This window comes from Carassius carassius, chromosome 15, assembly GCF_963082965.1.
Source record: "Carassius carassius chromosome 15, fCarCar2.1, whole genome shotgun sequence".
NCBI classification, from domain to species: Eukaryota; Metazoa; Chordata; class Actinopteri; order Cypriniformes; family Cyprinidae; genus Carassius; species Carassius carassius.
Window position 1 is genome coordinate 15776166 of NC_081769.1, and position 21380 is coordinate 15797545.

The following is a 21380-nucleotide window of genomic DNA, read 5'->3' on the forward strand; positions in this document are numbered from 1 at the left end:
TTATAATTAAGAATTTATTGATAGATATAGTTTAAATTGAACCTGCTGTTATTGTATGCGCTTGATTGAAAATCTATTTCAGATTTTCTAGATCAATGCTGTGTATTATGAGTTTAATTCCTACCTCTTAATCTAGCATGTGCATTACATAACTATTGCATATATTTAAGTTTCTTTTACAGCTTGTCAGTATATAGATATGAACTGTAATGATTGCACCACCACCTATAGGTCACTCGTAGTAAAAGCGCAGTTATGTTGCATGCTGTAATACAACGTAATGCAAGTAACCTAAAGAAAAACAAAAAATAGGTGTTGTAGATAGATCGCATCATTAATTTAAGAACCAAACGTCTATGCACGAGATTTCCAGATAGTGATGATTTGCGTGCATAATATTAAATAAAATGTCAATTATTGATAAATGACAAAATATTAACACCTCGATAAATAGACTAATAACGTGTCATCTTTAAACCAAAAACGCAGGCTGGCCCACAATTCTATTACATCATTGCTGATCACTTCAAAGTCGGCCATCTCGGGTTAGATTATTCAACATCATTTTCTAGCACACTCATGCTAGATTGCAATGATTATCACTGCTTTGATCCTCTCTTTGATAGTGTCGATAAAACAGCATCCGCTAGGGTGATAAATGTGCGAGTCTGTTTACATTTCTCTTTTCTTGCGTTATTGGTGGGTAAATTTAGCTCAAGTTGCAGGCATCAACTCAGTAACCGAACATACACAGCATGGTCATTGCTCTCCTCCGTCTCCCCTCATCGGTGAACTTGGGTTGTGGCTATTGGGTACACAATGTACGACCATGCTTTTGATGTAAAACAACTGCGCAAGAGACGGATAGAAACAGGGGGGCGCAGAGAAGAAGAAGGGGGGACGTGAGTATCGTGTGCTGTTGCACAATGTTCATCTTCATGGGTCCTTCGCTTCGCGCAGTGGACACGCAACATCCCTCCATTTATCGTTTCAGCTCTTTGCGCACACTTGTAAATTAGCTGCTCATTTTCTTGAGATACGTCCTATCGTTGCAGCTCGGGTAAGTCATTTTTCATTTCGTGAAACAGTGTGGAAATGCTTTTACAGCTCATTTTCGGAGTGTTGTACTCCCATTGCTTAATAAAAAATGTAATTTGAAACGGGTTAGGCCCTCGCGCAGGAATACGCAGCGACACTTTTTATATCGTAAACATACGCGCGTGCGGTATGTGAGCTATTCAAATAATAATACAAGTATACATCTCAAAATTGGAAACTATAATAGATTGGAAACCTTGCCCGCAGTCTCCCTATTCTATTTTTGCCACTTTCCCGACAACTTTATATCGATTCTGCCTTCGCGCTGTAGATGACAGGACTGTATTGACTTTTCACTGGATTAACTGTTTTTCAAATTCTATTATATCTATAGCGAAGGGAACAGTAACTTATTACATCCTACTTGTTATGTCCCATCAGTCAAGTTGTATTCACTCTGCATTGACATGCTGTGCTTGTCTGCTCGAGCCAACTAAAACATTATGGTCATGGACTCCTAATTATTCTCCCATATCTCTGTCATATTTTCATATAATGCTCTCGTTTTCTGCTATTTTTGGAGCACCCGCCTATATCTAGGTCACAGAGGAGCCTGTAGAATAGAAACCGCTTTATCCATTTTGTATTTTCACATTTGTCCGATGGATTTGCGGGTAAATCACAGTCAGTTCTCTTAGTTTGCCCAGAGAAGCCTTAAATCTTGCCAGGGAGAAAAGCTTTGATGGAGAGCAGTACTCAGTGATGTCATCTTGTTTGCACTTCAGACTACTGTATGCTACTTTCACATTGCACCGATTAACGATATTTGCCTGAATCTGCTTGACAAGTGAAACAGAGGAAGAGCTTAACAGGTCTGCTTATAACTGACAAAAGCTGGTGTTAACCTGCATATGGTTGTCTCGAAGAGGACAGAAGACCCCATTGGGACAAACAGTATAAGATAACCGTTTGTAATGAGATAACATACACAAACTGAAACATAGTGAAACCTAATAACTTCCTGGAGACTCATTGCACTTGACGCTGAAGGGTTGAATTGAGAATACACTGGGTAAAGACCAATAAAACTGACACTGTGAAGAAAATTTGGGGAAAGGAAAATGCTAATTATTTCTAGGTGGTGGAAGCAGTGATCTCCGTTTAATCAATTTTCACTTTTGCAAAGATTTGTTTCAGCAACCCCAAAACAGATTTTTAAGGAAGAGCATATTGCTTTGATTTACAGGGATTATTTAACCGCTTGTGGTGGTCTGCTTTGAAAATGCTTTAGAGATATATTGTAAAAGAGAGAGCTTATATACCGAAAAGAAAAATTATGAACAAAAGTAAATTAAATGGAAAGACAGGGAAAAGGCAGAGAAGGAGGGGATAAAAACCTGCAGGAAAATTGAAGCAGTACAAGAAAATGAATAATTATGGTAAATGCAGAAAAGTAGGCTTATATCCCAGGGAGAGAAAGACCCTCAAACGTCCTTCTCACTTTGCGTCTGAACTGTGCTACTAATAGCCACAGAGCTCCCTCTTCACACACACACACACACACATCATTGTACTTTGCTCTCTCTCCTTTCCTCGGGCCATTTTTCTTTACAAGCGTTCCATTGGGATTGTTTTCTTAGCACCAAATCCTAAAGGAGGAGCTGAGAAGATTGTGCTCAGGAAGTGTAACGCTGCTGGATTTTGTCTTCTTTATGAGAATTAGCAAAGACTGAAACAGCCTGCAGTGGGTGTTACTTTTACTAGCTAGAAAAGGTCACTAAAGCACTTCACGAAATGATTCAAGACGGGAGATCAGGGTGGGAAACTTTACCTTATGGTTAGGCGAGATTGTACAAGTGATAAAGTTTGATATTGGAAGAGAATTGACAGAGTCCAGTCAACAACCCTCAGATGGCTCAGGCTACCGATGGTGGGCTTTATTAGCGTGTTCCCTGCAGCCTGTAGGTCAGCCGCTGGATTTTATAGGTCCCCTGTGCAAGTTAACGCACTGAGGTCATCACGCGAAATCTTCCATAGAATGACCTCACTCTGTGTGGGAAAGCACCTGTCTTTCAGGCAACTCAGAACAGAGTTTCAGCCAGCTTTTCGCAGTTGTTGGGGATTTTTTATGTGGGTATGTCCCGAGGGAAGTGGTCTTTAGGAGATTAAGATGTATCATGCTCTTCATCTAGGTTAAAAAGATTTGTATTGTAGATTAAGAGTTGACTTGAAGGTAGACACTACCTGGCTAACCTACTTCTCTTTACAGTTACTGTAAAGTTTCCTTTAGAGTTTACATTGTAATTGATTCTGTATATTAAAGAACTCAACTTTATTAGATAAAGCTAGGGCTGGACGATTATGGCCTAAAATCAAAACCTTGATTAATTGAACGGTTTACCTCGATTACGATTAATGAACGATTATTTTGTTTCGTTTTTTTTTTTTTTTTTGCCCTCATAGTTCACTGACAAGGTACTGTAAATATGATTGACTATCAGCAGTTATTTTATCTATGTTCGTAACATTTCTTACTAGGGTTGGGTATCGTTTCAATTTTATCGATTCCGATTCTTATCGATTCCTAGTTTCGATTCCAATAAGATAAAAAATACAATATAAAAAAATTAAGTCAAACATTTAGATGTCAAACATTTTTACAAAGCATTCTGTTGCAGCTGAAACATGAGCAAAAATAAGCAGCCTACAAAACACTGCAAGAGGAATTTTGCCTGTGATTAAAAAAAAATACCATAGCAAAAACTTAAAGACAAGTAATAAGATAGGTCAGTAATAAGAAAGGAACAAACAAATCAATAAGCAATATCATAAATAAATACAACTAAACTAAATTTCAGGTACAGAAACTGTAATTAAAAGTTTAAAAACACTGCATAGTTTTCTTTTTATAAATAAAATAAAGATTAATCAAGTAAAGTTATTAAATATATTCAGTCAAGATCAGTGAATGATTTTCTTTTGTTCTTTGATTAACACTAATGACAGGCAGCGCGTTTATTAGGCTGTTGTCTCTTTAAGCAAAAATACTGTAGGCCTACATGTGTGTTTTTTTTCTCATCTGTTTATGTTCAGATGAACGGACACAAACCTGGAACCCGCAGCGCGACCGCTGCTCTCTGTGCACGCGCTTGTGCTTCATGTGCGCTGCACACAAACATGCTATAATAAGTTTTGAGATTCTAAGCTACTTTAGTGATAAATCACAGGACAGCACTGACAACTAGTTTCTGCGTTCCTCTGTGCGCGCGATCTTCATAGCTACTGTTTAGATGAGTGTTCGTGCCACAATGGAGCTGCGCGAACATGGTAGCTCGATATAAGAATACACATCCGTTCATCTAATCGCTTGAATGTCCAAACCATAAAACAAATACAACTGACAAAGTTTAGTGAAGACGCAAGGCTCACCGCTCACACCGCTTTGCTTTTATGCCACTGACTGGAGAGCAGAGTCATGTGGCTACACACGTGCTTTTAAGGGGGAAGTGTTAACAGGATTAAAAAACCGAAATAACCGACATGGGAAAATTACGTTGGTTAGAGGTTATGAATATCGGTTTTGATTATTTTTCGATTAATCGTCCAGGCCTAGCTATCTGGATTTTTTTTAATGAAGTTTTCATCTCACGATGACGCATGAGGAACATGCTGCTCTTACATTACACCAAATTTGGAAATATTCTGAACTGTTCCGACAGGGCAATAAATGGTGAAACCACAATCAAGCTGGAAATTTTTTCGTATCTTCAGGGAGCTGAGAGATTAATGCATTTCCACTGGGTTAAAAGCTGTTAAAAGTTTCCTCTTCAGGTTCCAGTTGAAAAATATTGTCAAAGTTGTAGCGGTAGGATAGTTGATGCATAAAACCTAATTTTTATTTAACAACTTGAACAGTCAGACATTTCCTTTAAGATTGTTACCTTTAAGATTGTTACCATTTTAATGTATTATGTTCATGTAATCTAATGATTTACCATTCATCAGTGGTTCTCAACCTTTTTGACTCCAAGGCCTCTTTATTGTCCACAACAATATTGGAATGCTAGAGACTCCTAGTTTCTGTAAATTAAATGGCAGGATTTAAAAGTTTTAGTAGCCCTGGATATTCTTCAGGGTTTCTACTCTTTTTAACCAATGCATTTGTATGACTTTTCCAGTTCGTATTTTACTGGGTACAGATAAAAGGGTAACCTAATCACAACTTCACCTGATAAAATATTTAAGAGCTTGGAATAATTCAAAAAAATTATATTCATCATAAAAATGCCCCTAGAGTTTTAAGATTTTATTAATTTATATGTCATTTTCAGGTCTAGATGCGTCATGTACCCAGGATTTTCAAGACTGTGGCAACCTTGATTCTTCAAAGAAATTAAATTAGGTTCATTTTAAAATAAGAAAAACATTTTGTAATATTTTAGTTGTTTTATCTGATTTTAATTCTTGTTTTTTCTTATTTTAAATAGTTTTAAGTCATCCTCCGGCCTCCTTAGAAGTTTGCTGAAGGCCCCTAGTGGGCCCCGACCCAAAAGCTGTAGACTAAAGCTGGTAACATCGTAAGATCTCTGACAGTAATGATAATTAAATAAATTTGGTGCCCTTTAGTCTCAGATTGTTTAGTTCAAATTTATTTTATATGATGCATTTTTTATTTGGTTGCAATCAAACATAGCTGAAAGCATTTACACATGTTGAACAGATTAATTCAGAATAATTCCTCTGTTCATAAGTTTTTATTTTATTCTTTTTTATTTTAGTAATCTTGCATCGGGGCAAATTAATTTAGTTTTAAAGACTAATATAACATGTCACACTACAGGACGTCTACTTTCTAAAAGTATTCCATGCCAGCTATTCAATAACAGATTCCATTAGCATCTGAATCTGCATGTTCAGAGCCAGCTGCACATGCTTTAATAATCCATGCCTCTAAATTGAGCACTAAGTATTTGAACTAGTCAGTCACAGCAATAGCTCAGGTAACTGGACAGTTGAGTGTAAAGTTGCAGGCTTTTTGAGCAAGATATGTTTTGATCTGGGTGAATGTTGAAATGTGTGGCATTTTCCGTTGTACTGTCTGCATATCTGATCTTTTCACCATGTGGTGAGTTTCTTCCTATGAAATTGTTTAATGTGTCATATTATGTGATACACATACACGGTGAGTAAACTCTGACTAATGTTTTCTCTTTCCTGTTTTTACTTTTTACAGCCCCTTCCATGGTACCAATAACTTTCTCAAGTCAAGTGAGATGATAGAAGAATATTAAATAAGATTAAATAAATTACCTTTTCTCATAAGCAGAACATTTATTTTTGACAAAACTTTGACTGTCAAAGTACTTCTCCCATTCGCGTGTGCTAATCTAAAAGTTAAAATGGATAAAACAAGTCAAAAGACAACACCTACACTGGAGAAAGAAGAACAAAATGAGAGGACAGAAGACAGGAAGAAGATGAGAAAAACCAAAGGGGCTGAACCAGAAGCTTCCTCAAAGAGTATTACAAGTGACGTTAAGCTGCAGCAGCAGCCTAGTCCGAGGGAGTTAACAGATACAAAGTCTGACCAGTCAGATGGAAATTTGAGAATGAAAATAGGGGTTGGAGCAAAACGGACAAAGAAGCCCCCAAAGAGCCTTGAGAACTTCATATGCAGGCCCACAATCAGAATCTCTCAGAGGCTTGCACATGGAGATGGTCATAGTTCATGTGGAGGGGAAGTCTCCAGTTCTGAGATCAGAGTAGCCAAGCAATCACATTCTGAGATTCAGAAAAAAGATCGGAACGATTGCATCTCTCCAAAAGCATCCACAAGGCTGAGTGTCCCACTTTCCAATACATCCAGAAAAGATGACTCTACACCAGTCATTAGAGCCTCTAAAAAGGTAAGACTTTCTAAGTATGCTTTCATTTTTTGTTTCTTTATTTCTAGATAATGACAAATGATTGATACTATTTCTGTCTGCATCTTGCCATTTTTAGCCACCAGTGGTTTACCATTTGTTATATCTATTTTTAAATCCCTTCATTTTATCACATGCTTTCTCTGTTTTTGTTTTCTTCACTCAGATCATATGTTCTCTTTGTTACTTTAATTCTCACTTATCTTTTTGTACACTTAAAAATATGCAGATGGAAGTCCTTCATCTGCACTCTGTTATAAATTATTGTCAATTCTTATGACCAGCAAACAGTTACTGGAAAGACTAAAGCTATATTTATTCCTCCCATTTGTTTTATTTTTGCTCAAATGTCATGTGCCATGAGATTCTTCTAAAATAAAAAAGTGGTTACACATAAAAAGATTAAAAAATAAAATAAAACAAAAACCTTATTTACCATGACTCTTAGTGACGTGTTATTTTAAAATGTTTGTGAAATTAAGTTTAAGCCTGTCAGAGCCATCATCTAATGAAGCCTTTCAGATTTCCTCAAATTTATAGCTGCTCCAGACTGCCTTTGATTTAATTTTACCGGATATCCTTGAGTGACCTGAATGACTGAATACTTTCAAACATTTCCTGATGATTTCTGGTCAGCACATGTCCTCTCTTCCAACAGGCTCTATCAAAGCACTTGAAGAAGACTGACTCAAAGTCATTATTAACATCAGATGGACCTCCCTATGCAGTTCAACCACAGACAGATAGCAAAGTACCACTTTCAGATAGGACTACCTCCTCTACCTTGCAGAAGCAGACGTATTCACCTCCAGCTGCCCCTTCTCCAACTTCCTTATTACAACAGAACTCCAGTCCACAAGACAGCACCCAAGTTTTAAATGCTCAAAAAGAAAAGGGTGAAGATCTCACAACTGGAGAAGCAATGACCTCCTCCCTCAGTTCACATGGTTTAAATGATATGAATGCTCAGACATCTCAGCAGTCCTCTTCCAATATTGAAAATGACAGTGAAAGTACATCACTTCCATTATCATGTAGTGAAAATTTTGTAAAGCAAACTCCCTGCCCTGCAAAAAAAACTAGAACCAGGGAAAGTAATGTTTACAAGGTTTTAAATGCTAAAGAGAAAGAAGATGGTGATTCTGCATGTTCCAAAAACACTAGTAACACCATAACTAACAGTAGGAGTAAGGAAAATGGTTTATTGCATCAGCAAAGTCCCTCTATCAAGACACCATTGCTCCTTACTGCTTCAGATAAACCTGCCGAATCAGCAACTCCTGAGAACAGCACTTGTATGCTAGAGTTTCTGGACAGCAGAGGAAGAAATAAGAAGTATACTGAAAGTGAAGTTATAGATGACACCAGAAAGATGACTGTGGAACCTACTCAAGCTGTTGCTGTCCAGCCAAAAGATGGCAGCAGGGTGGGACATATCATTGACAAGAATAAGAAGAGATCTAGGCATAGTGCAAACCAGGACGAAGATGTGCAGTGTTCCTCTCAACCCCCTGGGTGTGCAGATTCTCAGTTTAACAGTTCCGATCCAAGTGATGTGCCACCTTCACATCCCAAACAAAACATCATGTCACAGAAGAAACAAAAAGCTGTTCAAATGACTAAGATGGAAAATCTGGGCAAGGAGATGGAATTGTTGAAAACTGCTAATGTTAGTTCCACTGCCTGTAAAAAGATTCCACAAAAATTAAACCTTAAAAAAATTCCTTCCATTAATTCATCAAAGGCATTGTCAACAAAGCAGGGTAAATCAAGACAAGTTGGACAACCTTCTAATTCTATACAACTGCCAAATTCATCACCTATATCAGAAACCTTTTCCTTTGAGCCCCCTCCTAAGAAAAGGGGTCGTCCAAAAATGGCCAGGTTGGAAGAGACTCTTCAGGAAAGTAAGTCTCAAATGTCCCCTACTAAATTTCCTATGCTTAAACATGCAAATATCCCTGATCCAGAGAATAGCCTGAAATTCCCAAAGCCAGCTCCCAAAACACTAGTTCAACCCAAATGTTCCACGTCTGTCAAGAAAAAGAGATCTAAATCACTAGACTCAGCATCAGGGAAGAGGGGTGCTGAAGGAAAACTCAGACCCTCCTTGTCTAAAGCTAGAGATGCTCAGATCAGCCGCAAACGAAACAGGTTGATAATGAAGACAGTAATCACAAATATCAATAGGATGAGAGTGAAGAAGAAGGATAAGGTACTCACACAGTTCCTTTCAGGGCAAAAACAAAGTAACAGATCAGATTTTTCTCAGACAGACAATGAAGGTGATGCCGATTGTTCAGTTTCAGATGGAGCACACTCTTTATCCTCACTTGTTACCTCTTTTGGGGGAAAACTTGGTCCACAAATAAATATCAGCAAACGTGGAACTATCTACATAGGAAAAAGGAGAGGTCGTAAACCTAAAGCTCAAACAGAAACTTCTGGTCAAGACTCTGAACAAGTTTTGGGTCAAAAGTCTCAGCAAGTCTTGACAGAGTCTTCTAATAAGTTAAACTCTTGGTCCACCTCTGGTGAACATAGTCATTCATTTGATAGCCAGTCTCCTTTGTGTAGCTCTCCCTATTCATTTAAGCATCTTGATTCCCCTTCACCCACTCTTAGTTCTTTCCGAAGAAAGTTTCATCTTGGCAACCGTGAATATGATCAACTTTCTGCTCCTAAGGTAACCAGTTCCCAAAAGGTAAAAGCAGTGCACAAAGAGAAATCAAAACCTCCTTCCTCCTCGCAATCTGCACCACGCCCTTCAGCCACATCCCAGTTAGGCTCTGTAAGGATTCAAGACCACAGAACTACACACCTTGGGCGATCAGTATTGATGGAGCAAGAAAGACTCAAATACAAGTGCCATAGAAAAGGTCATAATTGCTTCAGCCATGATAAGATTAGAGGACATACACACAAATGTAAGAAGAAGTATCTTCAACTCAGGGCTAAAAGGCAAGACCCTGCCTTCCAGTCTGAGATTGAGGAGTTAGTGGTCAGACTTAGTGAGATTCGTATTGTGCATCATATTTCATCACGAGGGTGTGGCGATGAAGCAAAATCTGGCAGGAAGAGTGGGAAAGGGAAAGCTCATCCTCACGTTCTTCAGTGTCTACCACAAAACCTCCATCATCCAACCATGTTTCAAATCAACTTCAGTGGTTACTACTCCCCTCAGTCAGAATTTTCTCGTGACTCTCTGCATTATGTCGGAATGGCAGATATTAAGAGGAACAATGGGTGTCCCTCTCAACCAGGTGAACATATTGTCACACATTGCCCGGTAGTGCACAAACTTGGCTTTCCACTGTCAGGAGGCGGTTGTTACCATCCACCATACAAAATGCCACTCTCTACCACTTCACTTGGTTTTGGACTTTATAGGGGATACCCTCCATCTGCAACTATATACCCTTCGTCACCCTTTCTACCCTCTTATGTGCACCCCTACTCCAAAAATCCCATTTTAAGTCCATCAAAGTTCCATAAAAAGAAGCACAAGTTTCTGAGACGTGACTCTCTGCTTTTTGGCGGGAAGCCACAGGGGACATATGCTAATGTAACATCTCATTCCCCTAGTGACTGGTTCAGTAGAAATAGCTGGCAAAGAGAAGACAGCAGAGAGCAGGCTAGAGATAAAAGGTTTGTGGATGATAGGCTTAGAGAAAGAGAAGGAAAAGAGAGTTTACTAGGACAAAGTAATCTCAGAAAAGACCATTTCAGAAGGGGCACGCCCTCAAATCCTCCCTGCTCTTCCTCAACACCCTCGAAACAAGCAGACAAACACAAAACTTCACCACTTTCATATATAGGACCTGCACATCTGAGACCGGTATCAAAACTTAGGTGGGCAGAGCATCAGCAGCCATGGAGGTGGAGAGAGAGCACTCAGGTAGAGCCGGGGAACAGGGTTTTAAACAAAGGAGCTGGGTCAGGGTACCAGGAGGATGATGATGAAGATGATGAAGACCTATCAACACCTCCCCTAGGAGACAGAGCCATCCACCATCATTCTTTCCTAAGAAACCCCAATCTTGTTAGTAGCGCTTACAGTCGAATGACAGCTCAAAGGAGGATTGGTGAAGTTCAGTCTGCTTCAAGGAACTTAATGAGACCTGGAAGCTCATTGATGACCGATTGCTCAGCTGGAGGCATAAGGACATCAGGTGAGATGGCATGAGATTATTATATTTTTTCCATTTAACAAACATATGCCGCTGCTCAGGTGACATTCTACAGAAGATATTATTTTTGAAGGGTACAATCTAAAAGTCATTTTCAGTGTTTGGCATTAAAAGGTTCAGTTGGAACATTCAGTATCCTTTTGATCCTATTAACTAGGTGAGAAAATGTTTGGAATGCTTGTACAAATTACAGACTTTGAACAGTGAAATAAGGTTGTTTTATTACAGGATTGAGAGTCTATGGTCTTATTTATCTCCCACTGTTTTACTAGTTGGGTACCAAAATGGAGCTTGATTTTGCTCTGCGTGTAATTGGCTACACAGATTTTCCTTGGCAGGGAATCTGTTTAGAAGTCCACTGAGAGTTATACGATCTCTCTTATGTGTAAATGTTGTTACGCATTAGCTGTACACATTATGTGGTATTCTGGCATTGATGTTGCTATCATTATGTTCTTGTTTTGTCTTATGCACTCTTAGCTAGTTTTAGATTGAGTGATGTGTAAGGGAACTGCAAAAGCTATGTACGGTATGCATTTAATGTCTCTGTGAATTTTATCTCATACTATCATTTAACTGTGGCTTACAGTAGCACCTGTGGAAAATGTGATTTTTTGCCAAGTTGAATAGAATTTAATATTTGTTTATACAACAGATATTTGTATTTTGGGTCTTTGACATGAAACCAAGTGTGAATCAATGCTTAAGTCTTTTTCTCTGCAAACATACACTTTTAGAATCAAAAGAAATGCATATTTGGCTAATTAGCATTGCTGAAAACATATGGTAAGAAATAAACACCAGCATGTGAAGAACTTCTCTCAGCAGGAAGACAGGGACATTTGGTTGCATTGTGTGTGGTGTCTGCTTGTCTTTGTGCATGCAGCTTTTACAGTTTATTAAATATACCTTCCCATCAGGGGCTCCTTCTCAGAGGAAAAGGCAGACACAATTTTTTTTTAAAGTAGCATTCATTTATCTAAAGCATCATTTTCCAACAGCCTTCAGAGTGCAACAGTCCTTGTTCACATCATTGAGGTATTGTAAATGTGCAAAATACAGGCAAAATGTCCCACGAGGAATCGATGGCTTCATGTCATAGTGATTGACTGATAACCTTGTCAATTGGATGATTCCTGCTTACCATTATCATTATCATGACTATGATTGGCTAATTGCCCTGTTTATGCAATAGTGCACGTTTATCATGTTCACATGCAGTCTGGACTCAATGATTAAAGCTAATTCAAATCGATGAGCTAATTACAAAGTTTAAAAGCTCATTTACTTGGACATCTCCACTTTCGGTCACATCCGAAATGAAGTTAACTTGAAATGATTTCAAGTATTATGTCACTGGTTGCTTGATGATAGTTCCTAAAGGAAATATGAATTGGCATCATGAATTTCCATAGTACTAAAAACCCAAACCCAGAGGGGTTTTCCTTCTCGTTTGAGAAGTCCATGCCACTCTAATGTAGTCTGTAAATTCTCAACAAACAAAAGATTTGTTTTTACTGAGTCCCTTAAGAAAATACCAGTTCTTGCAAGGAAGTAAAAGAATAGTGTTAACATTTCCATAAACATAATCTAAGATTTTAGGTTTAGGGAATGAAATGCCTCATTAGAACCACTTTGCTTTTGTTTAATTTCAATCACTTGTCTAGCACACAAAATCAACAAAGTCAACTTTGTGGATATAAATGCCTAAACAAGTACTACAAGGATTTCCATGTCCATATAACTGAGGAATAGTTCACACTACAGTAGTTCTTTTTCTGTCATGCTGACTCTGTATTTTCAGTTGGCATGGATTCAGATAGGGTATCAAAATTGCTTTTACATTTCAGTGAGATATAAAAGTGCTTATTTATAAGAAAACGCATGCTTTAATCTTAGTAGTTGACATTTGAGTATTTCTGTAAATGGGAACCACCAAGATTTCTGCTATACATTTAGACATTATGAATTATATGCTTATTCTGTCATGTTCCTGCCAAACAATTTCCATTTAAGACTGTCATAGACCTTCTGTCAGCCTGTGGCCAAAACCTTCTGTTTGATTTGGAAAGGGTGAATGAGAAAAAGCAGGCGTTCGGCAGTGGTAAGGAAATGTGGTGATGCTAGTGGAAAGGATGAAATCTGAGCATGGAAATCTACAAGCGAAATGTGAAAAATGATTGACAAAGAAAGGAAGGAATGTTTTTGTAAGCGAAAGCGAATATATGGCAATAACACGTTTTGTAATCAGAGCCAGATGTGCTCTAAAAATGCTACTCTTGTGTATTTACTCTGCCTAAAGATGTTATTAAAACTGAGTATATCTGATATATCAGACGTTAATGTGTCCTCACACTTCCATTTAGTCTTGGTTTGGCTGTCATCCGGAGACCAGAAATAGCTCTTTGTAGATGCTTGAGGATACAGCTACATAGGCCATTTTCTTTCTTTTCTTTCTCCCTTATCTTTTTTGACTTTCTTTCTTTTTTCCTTGCTGTCTCTCAGAGAGTTTTTAGAGGAATAACAGGAATGTGATGTTAATTGTATTACACAGCCTTTATTCTCACTGTCTGTCCTTATATACAGTCAAATGTGAGATTTTATCACTCTAGTAAAGTCTGTTCAAGAACACACCCGATCTCTGTGCTGGGTACTCAGGGTATGTCTCGCTGTGGAATGCATTCCGGTGGAGCTCTGTGAAATTGATTTAGTGTTATGTCTAAACTAGCAGTACTGGTGGAGGAGAGTGGAATTTGCAGTAAAGGAGTGAATACTTGCAGTATAATTCCCACGGTCAGGATTACAGTAGTTGCTTCTCAAAAACATCAACTGTTTCATGAACGTGCTGTCTCCCTGGCTCTCCATGTTTTAGTATTGGTTTAGTTAGAACGATGCTTAATGATGATGAGTTTTGCTGAAAAACAGGAAAGAAACTTACCTTCCTTTCATTCCATCACTGTAATTGTCATTTGTACCAACAGTAATTGCAATCATTGTGGTATAATTGTAATTACAGTTCCTGTGAAGGCTGTGTTAAGACAGTGTCCAAGGTTGTTCAAACTTTCTTGCTTAGTATCACAATGGAAATATCATTGTGCAGTGGGTATGTGGGCAGACCGGACAAAATCAGAACTTGATTGAACACTGGGGGGGTGGATGCACTAAATCAGTGGCTCCCAAACTGTGGCTGTGCCCTATATGCACCTAAACCCAGGGCAGTAACACAATTAAAAAGAAAGATATTCATGTTATTGAAATTGGTCCTAACTACTATGTACTTACATTTAAATTAAGAATTTGATACAATGCACTTATTGTGTACATACATGTTTTACATTGTGCTTATATATATATAAAAAAACTTGCATGTAATTACTTCTTTAATTAATTTCTATAATTACATTAAAAGTGTTTTGTGATAAAGTATAAACACATATATTTTTTTATGTAAGTACATAGTAGTTAAGGCCTTTTATTATAAAGTGGGACCAGTTTATATATATATATATATATATATATATATATATATATATATATATATATATATATTTAATGTCTGATTACTTTAAAATGATATTCATTGTATATATGATATCTGGGAGTCCAAGTAGATTGAACCCTGAAAAATAAAAACAAAAAAAAACCCATTCAAAACAAACACAAGTAATCTGTATGACCCTGTCATGATCGTAGACTTTTTGTTCCTTTTGTGTTTCCCTATTTTGGTCATGTTCCGTTCCTCGTTTTGTTAATTGATTAATCCCCACCTGTTTTCATTTCCCTGATTACTTTCCTGTTTGGTCTGTTTAGTTCCTCCTGGTCTGCTATTAATGTTATATCATATGTTTGATTTGTGTTAGATGTGCCTTATTCTCCCATGAGCATTAAAAGAACTCTTTTGATATATATCTTCTTCATAATGCGCGTTACTCTACACAACAGCACAGATGTGTGACAGAATAGCGGACCTAAAAGTGAGTTTAGTGGCATTTTTCTTTCCTTTTTGTTTGTTTTGTTTTCCTTCCTCCCGGAATGAATATCCCAGCTGTTCAGCACCTATACCTGAAGCAGTTAGACCGTTCGCTGGAGGACCACACCAGGGACTTTATCGATCTGGCGTGCCTTACCAACTTCCCAGACCGCTCGCTCTGTACCTTTTATTACACTGGCCTGAGCAAGCGGTGTAAGGCTCGCCTGCCAGCAAACGGTCCCAGAGAGAATTTCGCCGCTTTCGTGGAGTGGGAGCTGGTGAATAATGGATCCCCGTCCACTGTAGGCAACGCTGAAGAGGATATCTCCAGCCCCACTCCCGAACCAGAGACCAGCCAGCCGTCATCCCCCTGCATGGAGCTACTGCCTGAGCACACCACGACTGAGCCTATCGTCGCCATGGAGCCTGAGCCTCTAGCAGCGTCTGACCAGGTGTGTGAGGCAGCAACACAGTGCGTCATGGGATTGCTGGTAAGCATCAAGGGCGTGGAGGAGAGCCCTGCCCACACTCCTGCAACCGAGGGTGAGCTGCAACTGGTTTCTGAAAATTATGTAGAGGAATTAATGGACATTTTTCAAATGAACCTTATAGACTGGTTCGTTGAGGTATTACCCAAATCTCCTGTTTCTCCGCTGGTCTTGCCCAGCCCTGAATCTCCTGTTTCTCTGCTGGTTCCGTCCAGCCCTGAATCTCCTGTTTCTCCCATGGTTCCATCTAGCCCTGATCCTCCTGTGTCCCCGCTGGTTCCGTCCAGTCCTGAATCTCCTGTGTCCCCGCTGGTTCCGTCCAGTCCTGAATCTCTGCTGGTTCCATTCAGCCCTAGATCTCCTGTGTCTCCGCTGGTTCCGTCCAGCCCTGATCCTCCTGTGTTCCCTCCCAGCCTCCCTCTCCCGCCTCCTCCTAGACCAGTCAGTTCCTCTGCTCCATTTCTGCTGGACTTCCAGTCTCCAGCTCCGCCTTGGCATGAGGATTCCCTGTCTCTGCCTCCAGCCTCTGAGCCCTGGACTCCACCTTGCTCCTTCGACCCAGCAGCTCCGCCTTGGCACCTAGCTCCCTCATCTCCACCGTGGCCGTCATCCCACCAGCTCCACCGGGCTCCTTCGTCCCTCCGGCTCCACCTTGGTCAGTCGTCGACCATCCACCACCTAAGGATTCCACTCCTATGGCTTCGCCTTGTCACTCCATCCCTCCGGCTCTGTCAGGCTCCTCCTTCCCTCCGGCTCCACCTCCATCCTCAGGGGCTCCAACTCCACAGCGGGCTTCCGGAGCCCCGCCTCCACCTCAGTTGCTGGTGCCTTCAGCACTGCCTTGGACCTCCGGACCCTCCGTGTCACCCTCTCCGTCTGCTCGGCTCCAACCTGGGCTCCTCATCCACCGGTGCAGTCTCCGTTAGTCAGCCCCCTGGTGTTGTCGGCTCCTCCTCCACCATGGCTCCTCCCGCCGTCGACTCCACCGAGGGTCATCAGCCTGGCTGGTCTCTGGATGACCATCTGGCTTCTCCTGCTCCGGGCTTCTCCCTGGTTCCTCCCTCCATCCACTCCACCCTGGTTCCATGTTCCCTCATTGCCTGCCCCTTGCATGCCCCACGCCCGCCTCCTGAACCCCCACCCTCCCTCCGCTGGACTGTCTCTTTCGGTGCGAGGACGCACCATTCCGGGAGGGGGCAAACTGTCATGATCATAGACTTTCTGTTCCTTTTGTGTTTCCCTATTTTGGTCATGTTCAGTTCCTCGTTTTGTTAATTGATTAATCCCCACCTGTTTCCATTCCCCTAATTACTTTCCTGGTGTTTAAAAACCCTGTTGGTTTAGTTCCTCCTGGTCCGCTATTAATGTTATATCATATGTTTGATTTGTGTTGGATGTGCCTTATTCTCCCGTGAGCATTAAAAGAACTCTTTTGATATATATCTTCTTCATCGTGCGCATTACTCTACACACCAGCACACACTTGTGACAGACCCCAGTTGTTGAATCAATATCTTCTGAATCTAAACGATAGGTGTGTGTGTGTGTGTGTGTGTGTGTGTGTGTGTGTGTGTGTGTGTGTGTGTGTGTGTGTGAGGCATACTAATATCATTATTTTTGTAATTATAAAACAGTGCTTCCAGCCAACTGTCATGTGAAACTCATGTGGGAAGTGATGATTTACTTCACAATGTGTTGACAAATACTGTGAACTCATAAATGATAAAAAAGAGAGTTGATAGTTTATTGTCTCACATTCCCCGATAGTTTTAACAATCAGTCTAATTCTATGAGAATAGAAAAGTCCATACCATAGCTATAATGTTAATGAGACAGAAGAATGATATTGCTAGAATCACTTTGATGGATAATGAACAATAAAAACATTGACAGCCAGTCAGAATGCACCCAACAGTAAAGAGGACAAGAATTTAAAGTGAATGATGCTTAAGGAATTGAGTGTTAACTTTGATTGGTGTGGATGCAAATAAAGTTATCATCATAGTTATCTTTATAGTGTGCATGGAACTTTAGTACCATCTATAATTCAGTTTGACCAGGCACATATTACTTTTATTTTCCTACACAGGAACTTCTTTCTATTAAATGGCTCTCATTAAATGTTGCGTGCAAAATTCTGCTGGTTTCAAAGAGCCGAATCAGTGATGCTGTACAGTCCCTGTAAAATTTGCCAGATTGTAGTGCACTCAAAACCAAGTCAAAGTCCTAGGGAATTGCATCACTGAAGTTAAGTTCAGAACAGCTTTTTTGGTCATTTGGGTATTACCTGATTTGCATAATTCCTTTGGTGAAACTAGTTCTAAAACAACACAGACATTTGTGTGCAAATTAAAGTCGCCATCAGTGGGTGCAGCTCATCCTTTTCCCCCAGCTGATTGGTCACCTCTTTTCCCTTGCTGTTTCAATTCTAAAAATATAATGGTAACCAAAAGTAAACTGAAACATGTCAGAAAGCCTCTCAAGAAGAAGACTCCCAAAGGTCAAGAGGTCACAGGAAGTGAGGTGAAGAGAAGAGGACGAGGTCGACCAAGAAAAAACCCTGCACCGTGCTTTTCTAAACCTTTCCCTGCTACACCTTTACGTCATGAAGCCACAGAGTCTCCTTGGAAACGTAAAAAAGGTGAAAGAGATGACTACACAGTACTCAATGCGACTGAGTCCATGGCTCAACATGAGAAAAAGAAAAGAAGGAAAGAAAGAGATGAAACGAGGAGCAGTGAAGCACAGGTAGATGAAGACGAAGACACAGGTCCGAGCCAAGAGCCCTCACAGTTGCACATCAACACATCCTCACCTTCCCAGGATCCATCAGTGTCTGTAATCAGCCAGTCAGAGAAGAGGTCTGATGTGGAAGCTGAAAAGAAATATGAGTGGGCGGGGCTTTACTCTGATGTGTATAAAAGCGAGAAGTGAGCTCTTATATATTAATAAACAAGTATTAAGAATATTTGTTTAAATGCAGCCTTTATTTAGAGAGTTCTTGACAAAGAGCTTGACAGATCCTCTGTCTGTTTGTTTATTCTGCACAGCCCCACGAGTCTGTTCTCTCCAGTACACACAGACTGCCTTGACTATGATCCTGAAGAACATGAGCACGGTCTACTTCCTGCACCTATACACGTAGGTGAGTTTGTCTATGTGTGTGTGTGATTACTGGGGTTATTTGGAGGTTACTATAAAAGTTGAACTGCAAGGGGAACAAATCATTGTTGTTAGTCAATAATGAGCTGGAATTAAGTCCAAACTTGATTTATAATGATTAAAAGGAATCTAGTGTGACTCAAGTGGCATTTGAAGTGGGAAGGGCTGCTGGCAAACTCGTCATGATGTCATGGCATGGCAATGACTTTGCTAATGTATAATAAGTAAATAATCAATGAATAATTATCAGTTAATATTAATATTAACTGAGCTGACAATTCTAGATAACTTTACATTCAGCTTGCCTAATTATAAATGAGCTAAGCCTTCATAGTACGATTAATCTAATCAATTTTAAAACAAATTATTATTAAAAAACAAATATGTAAATTATCTAATTTGTCAGTTTTCAACACTGGTAATAAAAAGAAATTTTAGTTTTGTATCAAATCAGTACAACAGAATGATTTCTGAAGGCTTATGTGAAACTAGAGTAATGGCTGCTGAAAATTCGATTTTAATTACATTTTAAAATATTTTAAAAATATAAAACATTTATTTTATACGGAGTGTCTATTAACACTTGTTTAATGAATGAAATCATCAAAAAGTAGAAAATAAAATATGGGGTAGGGTTAGGGTTATGTGTAGTGAGGACTTTATTGTCCCAGTGAGTGGCATCCATTTAATGATTAGAATTAGAATGATAATTTACACTAAATGCCTTTATTATTGTGTAAATTTTTATACTGAGGTGCAGATTATTGCCACTATTTGCAGTTAGTAGTATAAATAGCAGAAAATCCTGTTATTTTAGCATAGTGTAAATAGAACCTATAGCAATTTGTCTATCGCTAAGAAAGTATGCTATTTACACTTACAAATAGCCGCTGCTTATTTTATGTTGTAATAATATTTCAAGGTCTTATTATGTTTACTGTATTTTTGATCAAATTAATACAGCCTTGGTGAGCATTAGAGACATCTTTCAAAAACATGAAAAATGTTACAAATGCCCAACTTTTGAATTTGCAATCTTTTTTTTTTTTTTTGCTAAGTTCAAGTGTGCAGATATGTATGTCGTAATTTATTGTGAACTTTATATTTACACCTCTTGGAAAACAAAGGGAGCAATAAAGTGTGTAGTGACTGAATTTCAATGCATTCATAACCCATGTGTGTGTGACAGGGAAGTATCTGAGGCTGAAACGGATTGACTTTCAGTTGCCCTATGACATATATCGACTCTGTGAAAAGCAAAAGGTATTTTTAGATTACTTTAAAAAGCATAAAGCATGAGTGGTCTGTCCTTTTTTTTGGCCCTCATGTCATTCCAAACCTTCATGTCTTTAATAGGAAAGGTGGAATTTTGTCAAACTTCCCTTTCCTTTAAATACACCAGAATTAGAGAAAATCTAATTATATAAGTTATGATGTGCGATATATTTTTCTAAATCTAAATTATTTGCTGAAAATCCTTGTAGGTATTGAATTCCATTCACTTTCCTGCACATTCAAAAATCATCCGTCGCAATTGGTAATGACGTGAGAACCAATGATCAAGGGTCATGATGGTCAAGGGTCATTGGTTTTAAAAGGGTTTGAATGACATTAGGATTAGTAAATGATGAAAATTAGAATTTTTTAGTGAATTATCCCTTCAAATATTTCCATTCTATGACTGTCATACAATAATTATGACAATCTCTGTTTCAATAAAGCATCCTAAAAAGTCACGAAAGACCCCGCAAAAGATGGCCCCATCCAGTGAGTAGACTTACCTTCTAATTTGTGTAAGCTTGTTTGTGTGTATTTGCATGTGTTTGTTTCTGTATGTAAGGCCTAATCAACTCTGTGGATTAAATAATCAATTTCAGTCAAGCATTTAGTCCGTATGGATGCCCATTTGTGCCACATAAGAAAAAAAAAACATGCTATGGTAAATTGTGATTGGCATAAAAAGGCAAAATCATGACATACTGAACCATAATTATGAGATACACAGGTGAAATTATGAGATAAGAAGTCATTATTATGACATAAAAGTTAACAGAAGTCTCATAATTTTCGCGTAAAATCCCATAAAGTTAACAATAAAAATTCTTATAATTATTCCTTTTTATGTCATCATGATTTTCCAAAGCATGTTTTTTCTCATGTGTCACAAATTGGCTTCCATACGTCTGGAACACTGCAAACACAATTAAGCAATATAAGCTGTAAAACTCTTCATCTGCCATTCGGCCAATCAAATTTGATTACTGGCACTGACTACTGTGTACTATTACATTTAAAATGGCTTGTTCTCTTAAGTAAGTGTGTAGAAGCAGTTAATATTGTGTAAACATATTCTTCTTTGTCTCTTGCTCTGTCTCTTTGAGATGGATCTGTTGATGTAATGTCTCGCACTCAGACCGAAGACAGTTCCAGTAAACATCAGAAGCTCAGTGTGACTCATGACTGCGTTTCTGACCGCCCTAATAGGTAAATCAACACACACATACACTATCACATTCACCATATATCGCTGAATTTAAAGTGGAGATGAATTCTCTCAGGTCCACTTGGTTTCAAATGTATGAACCACTGATTTCATCCTGTCCCATAA

General features: G+C 38.9%; 1 protein-coding gene across 1 annotated transcript; it reads left to right on the plus strand.

Moving 5' to 3' along the window:
• Nucleotides 1–549: 549 nt before the first annotated feature.
• Nucleotides 550–21288, plus strand: LOC132157905 (histone-lysine N-methyltransferase ASH1L-like). Its single transcript, XM_059567166.1, has 9 exons — nucleotides 550–1060; nucleotides 6272–6944; nucleotides 7621–11142; nucleotides 16382–16778; nucleotides 18003–18540; nucleotides 18661–18755; nucleotides 19962–20035; nucleotides 20494–20539; nucleotides 21154–21288. The coding sequence occupies exons 2-9, from the start codon at nucleotides 6438–6440 to the stop codon at nucleotides 21258–21260; spliced, it is 5286 nt and encodes a 1761-aa protein (XP_059423149.1). The 5' UTR covers nucleotides 550–1060; nucleotides 6272–6437; the 3' UTR covers nucleotides 21261–21288.
• The last annotated feature ends 92 nt before the right edge of the window (nucleotides 21289–21380 follow it).

What these genes read in the sequence shown, in the direction of transcription:
- LOC132157905 (XM_059567166.1), top strand. Translation starts at nt 6,438, where the DNA reads ATGGATAAAACAAGTCAAAAGACAACACCTACACTGGAGAAAGAAGAA. An exon ending in GACTCTGTGAAAAGCAAAAG is followed by an intron (nt 20,036 to 20,493) that starts GTATTTTTAGAT and finishes GTTTCAATAAAG; the next exon opens with CATCCTAAAAAGTCACGAAA. An exon ending in GCAAAAGATGGCCCCATCCA is followed by an intron (nt 20,540 to 21,153) that starts GTGAGTAGACTT and finishes TGTCTCTTTGAG; the next exon opens with ATGGATCTGTTGATGTAATG.